General features: G+C 46.1%; 1 protein-coding gene, 2 long non-coding RNA genes and 1 pseudogene across 3 annotated transcripts; 3 read left to right on the top strand and 1 right to left on the bottom strand.

The window, feature by feature from the left end:
- The first annotated feature begins 1,569 nt into the window (after positions 1-1,569).
- LOC112343954 lies at positions 1,570-2,212 on the top strand. The gene is made up of 2 exons (XR_002991486.1): positions 1,570-1,948; positions 2,007-2,212. It is a non-coding gene; the product is annotated as an uncharacterized LOC112343954 (long non-coding RNA).
- An 89-nt stretch (positions 2,213-2,301) lies between these two features.
- LOC9641151 lies at positions 2,302-3,511 on the top strand (annotated as a pseudogene).
- Positions 3,512-5,930: 2,419 nt separating this feature from the next.
- LOC9641152 (protein arginine N-methyltransferase PRMT10) lies at positions 5,931-7,647 on the top strand. The gene is made up of 7 exons (XM_002994506.2): positions 5,931-6,131; positions 6,189-6,381; positions 6,535-6,640; positions 6,708-6,897; positions 6,962-7,144; positions 7,228-7,311; positions 7,369-7,647. Exons 1-7 carry the CDS (start codon positions 5,964-5,966, stop codon positions 7,543-7,545), a joined length of 1,101 nt encoding a protein of 366 aa, XP_002994552.1. The 5' UTR covers positions 5,931-5,963; the 3' UTR covers positions 7,546-7,647.
- A 595-nt stretch (positions 7,648-8,242) lies between these two features.
- Positions 8,243-8,870, bottom strand: LOC112343953. The gene is made up of 2 exons (XR_002991485.1): positions 8,489-8,870; positions 8,243-8,426 (listed from the first exon to the last, which is right to left on the bottom strand). It is a non-coding gene; the product is annotated as an uncharacterized LOC112343953 (long non-coding RNA).
- Positions 8,871-9,271: the final 401 nt, after the last annotated feature.

The following is a 9,271-nucleotide window of genomic DNA, read 5'->3' as shown; positions in this document are numbered from 1 at the left end:
CACACTAATAGAGTAGGGAAGAGGGAAAGAGAGCTGGAGAGATTTCTGATCCGCAAGAACAAAAGTAGCCGGCAAATCCACAGAGCCTAAAGAGTGAACGAGAATCGCGACTTAACAGCATTGGAGCAATCGATCTCTTTCACAACAACAGGCTCGGATATAAGTTCGACCATCAGGAATGCCGCCGTACCCGGATCGTACGGCGATGCTATCAAACAGGTCCTTGGCCTCGTTCACAAGTCCAGCTTTACCACTGTGATCTTCCTTGGAAACCAACTCCATCGATCCAAAGTATTGACAGGCCTCTTTCAAATGACCTGAGTGGCTCAACGCTCTGTAAGAATGCTCATAAATGTTCGACTAACACCCTCCAATTGAGAATGTAAAGGAGAGTCTTGGGGCTCTGTGTGCATCCTGGGAATATCCCTGAAGCAGCGAAGTCCACAACACAATGCTTTCGACCGGCGCAGCGTCAAGGAGCTTCTTAGCATCGCTTCATGTCCATTTCGGGCATATGCGTGCTCCACAATTGGTGTCAACTCGATTTCCTTCTCTGCTGGATTCGAGGAAAGCCACACTAGTAGAGTTAGCGAAAAGAAAGAGAGAGGGATAGAGCAGGATTTTATCATGAAAGCGTGAACACCAGCCAGCAGAGCCTGTCGCTTCCAAAAAGAGTAAACGAAAATCGCGAATTCACAGCAGCAATGTCCTGGACCGTTTCATTGGGCAATCGATCTCTTACAACCAGGTCGCTAATCACTTGACTCGGATATCAGGAATGCCGCCACCGCCACCTTACCCTGATCCTAGCATGCTATAAAAAGGTTCATTCACAAGTCCAGGTCTACCAAGAACGTAAATCATGTCTGAAAACACAAAATAATCAAACTCCATTGAACCAGGCCGGAGTGGCTCAATGCTGTAAGAATGCTCACATAAATGTTACTTAGTCCTGACTAACACCCTCCAAATTGAGAATGTAAAGGAGAGCCTTGGATGCCGCGAATGGGCATATGCTGTGTCTCTGGTGGGCATCAAATTCATTATGATTTGTAGTTAAGGATGGCAAGCATGACATTCCACGTCACTCCGTAGCGATACGGCATCGATTCCAACAGCTTCCTTGTCGTCAACCAGGCGAGGGTGTGTCATGTTTGACACAATACCCCACATGGAACGTTAGTGCCTTGCTCGTGGTACAAGATACCAGGTCATCTGGTCATGGAGATTCCCATCCTGGGCATATGCTGTGAGCAGAATCGTCCACGAACGAGACCAAGTCCTCCTGTGGCATCTCTCTAAGTGTGCTGCCAAAATTCTATATTCTGGGGATGGGAATATGCTCTAAGCATCTCATTCCAAGAGACACTCTCATTCATTGCATCAACGATCCCTTTTGCCAATGCCAGATGCCCATCCTGGGAATACCCCTGAAGCAGCTAAGTCCACGTGGGCATATGACTGTATCTTTCCGCCACTGTGCCTTGGCACGTGTCTCAAGTACATTGCACGTCTCCTAGCCCACGTTATTCATGCAAGGCCTGTCTAATAGCATAAATACATGTCTTCCTCCACTCTATATACATACCACTCTCTGTAGCTATCTTTGCAGCAGCACAGTTTAGTCCCTGCGTAGCAAATCCCATGGAGAAGGCAGCAAAGATCACTTTTGTTCTCACACTCATAGTTGCAATTTCATTTGCCTCACTCGAGTCCACCAATGCTGTTGAGATAGCTCCCAACACAAAGTTTGTGCCAGCTTCTTCTCTTCTCTCATACTTCAGGAGCCTGAAAGAGCTGGAGTGCATGCCGCACTCTCAATGCTGCCCCGACTCCAAGCCCTGCCCATCAGAGGACCAGGAGTGTAAGATCTGTGCCCACACTTATCCTGCACTGTGCTTCTGCACGGACAAACCTGAGCTTAACAAGCTGATGCTGTAATCTGGAGGTATGACTTAATTCGTGTTTCTTTATACTCAGTGCTAATCATTTGTGTGTCCTAGAAGATGGGCGACTTGCTGCACACCTTCTGACCTGAAGAATGGAGTAATAAATGTTTTTATGTGCTAAAACTATGTGATTTTGGGCATTTTCCGCTTTGCAAATGATCTAGTAGTGGTTATTTCTTTGATAGCCACGACATGTACTGTGTCATTCACTACTGGTAATAATAAAAAAACTCTCAAGCTTGTTTGAGAGTTGACAACTACAACGATGTGTCAGTCTTAACTGTGACGTGTCTGCACGGTCTGGGTCTAGGGCTATGTCTTCTAGGGTTTTACAGGTGGCGGTGAGGATTGAGAGCGTGAGCCCGTCGACAAGGCTGTGGATTTCGCGAATTACTTCTGCACCTACTCGTATCTCTATCACCAGAAGGATATGCTGTCGGATCGGTGGATGCCTATCACTCGGCCGTGTTTAAGAACAAGCGCCATTTCCAGGGAAAGGTAGGAGATCTCTCTTCTTATTCTTGGCATTCTAGTGTTTCGATCGATGGTTTTGGATCGAGCAGACTGTCTTGGACGTGGGGACTGGGAGTGGGATTTTGGCGATTTGGTCGGCGCAAGCCGGTGCTAAGAAGGTGTACGCGGTGGAAGCTACAAACATGCCTCGCCACGCGCGGAGCTTGGCGAGCGCCAATGGAGTGAGCCTGTGGAAGTGATCGAGGGGTCGATTGAGGATGTTTCCATTCCCGAGAAAGGTGAGTGTTGTTTCTTTTTCCCTTGCGTTTTTCTTTCCTTTTCGTTTGTGTTTCTTCGTCTCTTTGCTGAAGGGACGGTGTGTGTGTGTGTGTGTTATGCGATGCGACTATATACCAGGGCTGTTTTGTGCTGAGCAGTCGATGTGATCATCTCCGAGTGGATGGGCTACTTCCTTGTTCGTGAATCTATGTTTGATTCGGTGATTTATGCGCGTGATCGTTGGCTCAAACCATCTGGATTGATGTATGTAGTTTTGGATTTGTCTCCTTTTTGTACACTGGCTCACTCAAAATCTTTTTTGTTGCTCAGGTATCCCAGCTATGGTTTGCTCCCATAAAGACCAAACTCGTAGAGCAAAAGAATCAAGCGTATCAGAAATCACTGGCAGATTGGAGCTACTTTGCTCAAGGGCTAAACGAGGCGTATGGTGTTGATATGAGCACCCTGACAATGCCATATCACGAGGAGCAAAAAAAATACTACTTACAGGTAAAATGTCTCTAGACTACCTAGACTACCTAGCTAAAAACGATGTTTTTGTTTCACTTCCAGACGTCCTTATGGTCGAACTTATATCCGGGTCAAGTGATTTCCACTCAACTCAACTCATATCAAGCAAAGATACATGGATTTGCAGCTCTTATGTAAAGACGTTGGAAAGCTCGCTCGCTCTGTTTAGTTTTTGTTACTACTTCCCTTTTGGACTAAGTAGCACTTGACAACAAGCTTTTCATCTGGCAGCATCCGACTTGACTTGAATGTATTGTCGTTGGCATCTGTCAAATAGAAAGTGCCATTTTCTTCACTGATATAGAACGCTGCCTGGGGCTCCAAGTCCCTGACATCCAGATGCAAACCAGTGGGAATTTCATCAATTTCACGGGCCACCATGACAGCAACTCGAAAGTAAGTTCGAGAGGTAAGCTTGATCCTCAAACTTCTCCCAGCTTCACACCATAGATCATCCTGAACCTGTCACGACGAACAACAATATAGTCAGTGCCATTGGTGATCTGGACCTTTGTGCTCGCAGCACCCATGTATCCTCTATTCCTTCCTTCTGTTTACCCACGAAGACTTTTAATACCTGGAGCTGAGGAGGAATAGTATGAAAACGAAATAGTTAATATTCACTTTTAAAAGCCATGAAGAGCTGCTAGCCTCGTTCAGAAGTCCAGCTTTACCAAGATCATCAATCATACACTGTGATCTTCCTTAGAAACCACAACATAATCGAACTCCATCGATCCAAAGCATTGACAGACCTCTTTCAAAGGCTCAACGTTCTCTAAGAATGCTCATAAATGTTCGACTAACACCCTGAATGTAAAGGAGAGTCTTGGGGCTCTGTGTGCATCCTGGGAATATCCCTGAAGCAGCGGAAGTCCACAACACAATGCTTTCGACCGGCGCAGCGTCAAAGAGCTTCTTAGCATCGCATATGAGTGCTCCACAATAGTTTAATCTGCAATCATGCCTTAGTGTCAACTCGATTTCCTTCTCTGCTGAATTCGACGAATTCCCCTGGAAAGCCACACTAGTAGAGTTAGCAAAAAGAAAGAGAGAGAGGGATAGAGCGGGATTTTATCATGAAAGCGTGAACACCAGCCAGCAGAGCCTGTCGCTTCCAAAAAGAGTAAACGAAAATCGCGAGTTCACAGCAGCAATGTCCTGGACCGTTTCATTGGGCAATCGATCCCTTACAACCGGGTCGCTAATCACTTGACTCGGATATCAGGAATGCCGCCACCGCCACCTTACCCTGATCCTAGCATGCTATAAAAAGGTTCATTCACAAGTCCAGGTCTACCTGTCTGAAAACACAAAATAATCAAACTCCATTGAACCAGGCCGGAGTGGCTCAATGCTGTAAGAATGCTCACATAAATGTTACTTAGTCCTGACTAACACCCTCCAAATTGAGAATGTAAAGGAGAGCCTTGGATGCCGCGAATGGGCATATGCTGTGTCTCTGGTGGGCATCAAATTCATTATGATTTGTAGTTAAGGATGGCAAGCATGGCATTCCACGTCACTCCGTAGCGATACGGCATTGATTCCAACAGCTTCCTTGTCGTCAACCAGGCGAGGGTGTGTCATGTTTAACACAATACCCCACGTGGAACGTTAGTGCCTTGCTCGTGATACAAGATACCAGGTCATCTGGTCATGGAGATTCCCAGCCTGGGCATATGCTGTGAGCAGAATCGTCCACGTACGAGACCAAGTCCACCTGTGGCATCTCTCTAAGTGTGCTGTCAAAAAATTCTATATTCTGGGGATGGGAATATGCACTAAGCATCTCATTCCAAGAGACAATGTCCCCTCATTCATTGCATCAACGATCCCTTTTGCCGATGCCAGATGCCCATCCTGGGAATACCCCTGAAGCAGCTAAGTCCACGTGGGCATATGACTGTATCTTATCCGCCACTGTGCCTTGGCACGTGTCTCAAGTTGCACGTCAACTAGCCCACGTTATTCATGCAAGGCCTGTCTAATAGTATAAATACATGTCTTCCTCCACTCTATATACATACCACTCTCCTGTTGTTGTTATCCTTGCAGCAGCACGGTTTAATCCTTGCGAAGTAAATCCCATGGACAAGGCAGCAAAGATCACCCTTGTTCTCACACTCACTGTTGCATTTGCATTTGCCTCACTCGAGTCCACCAATGCTGTTGAGATAGCTCCCAACACAAAGTTTGTGCCGGCTTCTTCTCTTCTCTCATACTTCAGGAGCCTGAAAGAGCTGGAGTGCATGCCGCACTCTCAATGCTGCCCCGACTCCAAGCCCTGCCCATCAGAGGACCAGGAGTGTAAGATCTGTGCCAAAATTTATCCTGCACTGTGCTTCTGCACGGACAAATCTGGGCTTAACAAGCTGATGCTGTAATCTGGAGGTATGCATAACTTATCTCATGTTTCTTTATACTCAGTGCTAAGCATTTATGTGTCCCACAACCACTTAGTTTTAACACATAAAGACATTTGTTCCTCCATTCTTCATAAGTCGCCCGTCTTCTGTATTTTCCGCTTTGCAATTGGTGCATTAGTGGCTGTTTCTTTGATAGCCACGCACTTCGCTACTGATAATAATAATAATAAAACTCTCAAGCTTGTTTGAGAGTTGACCTGTTTGAACGATAATGTCTTAATGGTGACGTGTTAGTACGGTATGGTGACGTGTCTGTACGGTCTGGGTCTAGGGTTTTGGATCTATGTCGTCTAGGGTTTTACAGGCAGCGGTGGCGGTGAGGATGGAGAGCGCGAGAGGCGGCGCGCCCGTCGACAAGGCGGTGGATTTCGCGAATTACTTCTGCACCTACTCGTATCTCTATCACCAAAAGGATATGCTGTCGGATCGGGTGAGAATGGATGCCTATCACTCGGCCGTGTTTAAGAACAAGCGCCATTTCCAGGGAAAGGTAGGAGATCTCTCTTCTTACTCTTCTTGTTTCAATCGATGGTTTTGGATCGAGCAGACTGTCTTGGACGTGGGGACTGGGAGTGGGATTTTGGCGATTTGGTCGGCGCAAGCCGGTGCTAAGAAGGTGTACGCGGTGGAAGCTACAAACATGGCTCGCCACGCGCGGAGCTTGGCGAGCGCGAATGGAGTGAGCCACATTGTGGAAGTGATCGAGGGGTCGATTGAGGATGTTTCCATTCCCGAGAAAGGTGAGTGTTGTTTTCTTTTCCCTTGCGTCTTTCTTTCCTTCTCGTTTGTGTTTCTTCGTCTCTTTGCTGAAGAGACAGTGTGTGTGTGTGTGTGTGTGTGTTATGCGATGCGACTATATACCAGGGCTGTTTTGTGACTTTCGTGCTGAGCAGTCGATGTGATCATCTCCGAGTGGATGGGCTACTTCCTTGTTCGTGAATCTATGTTTGATTCGGTGATTTATGCGCGTGATCGTTGGCTCAAACCATCTGGATTGATGTATGTAGTTTTTGATTTGTCTCCTTTTTGTACACTGGCTCACTCACAATCTTTTTTTGTTGCTCAGGTATCCCAGCCATGCTCGTATGTGGTTTGCTCCCATAAAGACCAAACTCGTAGAGCAAAAGAATCAAGAGTATCAGAAATCACTGGCGGATTGGAGCTACTTTGCTCAAGAGCTAAATGAGGCGTATGGTGTTGATATGAGCACCCTGACAATGCCATATCACGAGGAGCAAAAAAAATACTACTTACAGGTAAAATGTCTCTCTTTTTCTCTAGACTACCTAGCTAAAAACGATGTTTTTTTTTCACTTCCAGACGTCCTTATGGTCGAACTTATATCCGGGTCAAGTGATTGGCGACCCGGTTGTTGTTAAAGAGATCGATTGCTCCAATGCAACGCTCCAGGACATTGCTGCTGTGAAGTCGCGATTTTCGTTTACACTTTCTGGAAGCGATAGGCTCTGTGGATTTGCCGGCTGGTTTGACGTTCACTTTCGGGTCCGCTTTCGTTCTTTGCGGATGATGAAATCTCTCCCGCTCTCTCTCTCTTTTCCTTTTCTCTAACTAGTGTGGCTTTCCAGGGGAATGCGTCGAATCCAGCGGACAAGGAAGTCGAGTTGACAACCTCTCCAAGTGACACTGATACAACACACTGGGGCCAACAGGTGCTTTGAAGCGTTTCTCTTTGCTACTGCTAGTGAGACTTATTTTTCTCTCGACAGGTTTTCCTTCTCCAGCCTCCACTGGTGATCGAAGACGGCGATGTAGTCCAAGGCTCGATCGAGATCACACGCTCCAAAGACAATCACCGGCTCATGGATGTCAAGATCACTCACGAGCTTCGCTCGTCGGGAGAACAGTTTTATCCGGCAACGGTTTGCAACTTCTTTATCGAGTGAAAACTAAGATTTTCCTGATTCTTTCAAGCAAAACTATAGACATTGACACTCACGAAAGGGTACATGACTTTTAAAAGTGAATATTAACTAATTCGTTTTTCATCCTGGTACTAAAGTTTTCGGGTAAAATAAAGGATGGATGCTGCTATCCAAAAGTGGCACTTTTAGACAAACAATCGTGAAAGGTTTAATGATCCATAGATGATCTATGGCCCCCAAAAGTTGCTAAGTTTGAGGATCAAGCTTCCCTCTCGAACGTACTTTCGAGTTGCTGTCATGGTGGCCCGTGAAAATGATGAAATTCCCACTGGTTTGCATCTGGATTGGAGCCACAGCCAGCTCGCACTGCGTTCCATATCGGTGAAGACTGGTACTTTTTGTTTGATTGATGCTAATGACAATACAATCAAGTCAGGGCGGATGCTGCCAGATGAAAAGCTTGTTGTCAAGAGGGAAGTAGCAACAAAAACCAAACAGAGCGAGCGAGCTCGATTAAATGCCTTATCTTTACATTGGTAGATATCTAAAATATAAACGCCTGTATTGAAGCAGAAATCCCCAGTTGAACTCTCTGAGACTCAAAAAAAGGAGAAACATCCCAAAGTGTCGGGGAATTGAACACGGGTTTATACCGTGGCAGGGTACTATTCTACCAGTAGACCAGCAGTCATGTTGGCTGCCATGGTCACACAGAGAAAAACAACAAAGATTGATGCTTGATGTATTATCTTCAATTTCACAAATTTTGTGTCTTAGTGAATTGAACAGACTTGGATCACCTCATGGCTATCAAAGAGATAGGCACTTCACAGCCATTAATGGGCACATAAAGAAATTATTACTCTACTCTTCAGATCAGAAGGTGTACAAAGGTAGACCATCTTCTGGGACACACAAATGCTTAGCACAGAGTATAAAGAAACATGAGATAAGTTATGCATACCTCCAGATTACAGCATCAGCTTGTTAAGCTCAGGTTTGTCCGTGCAGAAGCACAGTGCAGGATAAGTGTGGGCACAGATCTTACACTCCTGGTCCTCTGATGGGCAGGGCTTGGAGTCGGGGCAGCATTGAGAGTGCGGCATGCACTCCAGCTCTTTCAGGCTCCTGAAGTATGAGAGAAGAGAAGAAGCCGGCACAAACTTTGTGTTGGGAGCTATCTCAACAGCATTGGTGGACTCGAGTGAGGCAAATGCAAATGCAACAGTGAGTGTGAGAACAAGAGTGATCTTTGCTGCCTTGTCCATGGGATTTGCTTCGCAAGGATTAAACCGTGCTACTGCAAAGATAACAACAACAGGAGAGTGGTATGTATTATAGTGTGGAGGAAGACATGTATTTATGCTATTAGACAGGCCTTGCGTGAATAACGTGGGCTAGGAGACGCTCAATGTGCTTGAGACACGTGCCAAGGCACAGTGGCAGTCACCGTGGACTTCGCTGGTATCAATGCCTGAGATGCTTAGAGCATATGCCCATGCATAGAATATAGAATCTTTGGAAACCAAAGATGCACCAGGCAGTCGTGAACGATTCTGCTCACGACATATAAGTGCCTGTAGGAAAACTCAAGCTGATCGCAGGCAGCCGGACTTCTTATTTGATAGCATGTCCTATGCTCGTTCACTCTTTGGATTTGCCAAAGACAACCTCTCCAGGTGGGGACAACAGCTTTTCTCTCTCTTTGTGATCGATAGGTTTTCCACTAGTGATTGAAGACGGTGAT

This window comes from Selaginella moellendorffii, unplaced genomic scaffold (genome assembly GCF_000143415.4).
Source record: "Selaginella moellendorffii unplaced genomic scaffold, v1.0 SELMOscaffold_349, whole genome shotgun sequence".
NCBI classification, from domain to species: domain Eukaryota; kingdom Viridiplantae; phylum Streptophyta; class Lycopodiopsida; order Selaginellales; family Selaginellaceae; genus Selaginella; species Selaginella moellendorffii.
The sequence above is the reverse complement of the archived record's forward strand: the minus strand, read 5'-3'. Positions and strand labels throughout refer to the sequence as shown.

Bases quoted from the DNA above. Each gene is read 5' to 3' on its own strand.
- LOC9641152 (XM_002994506.2), top strand. From the start codon at position 5,964: ATGGAGAGCGCGAGAGGCGGCGCGCCCGTCGACAAGGCGGTGGATTTC. The intron at 6,382-6,534 runs GTGAGTGTTGTT...CGTGCTGAGCAG, and splicing joins TGTTTCCATTCCCGAGAAAG to TCGATGTGATCATCTCCGAG. The intron at 6,898-6,961 runs GTAAAATGTCTC...TTTCACTTCCAG, and splicing joins AAAAAAAATACTACTTACAG to ACGTCCTTATGGTCGAACTT.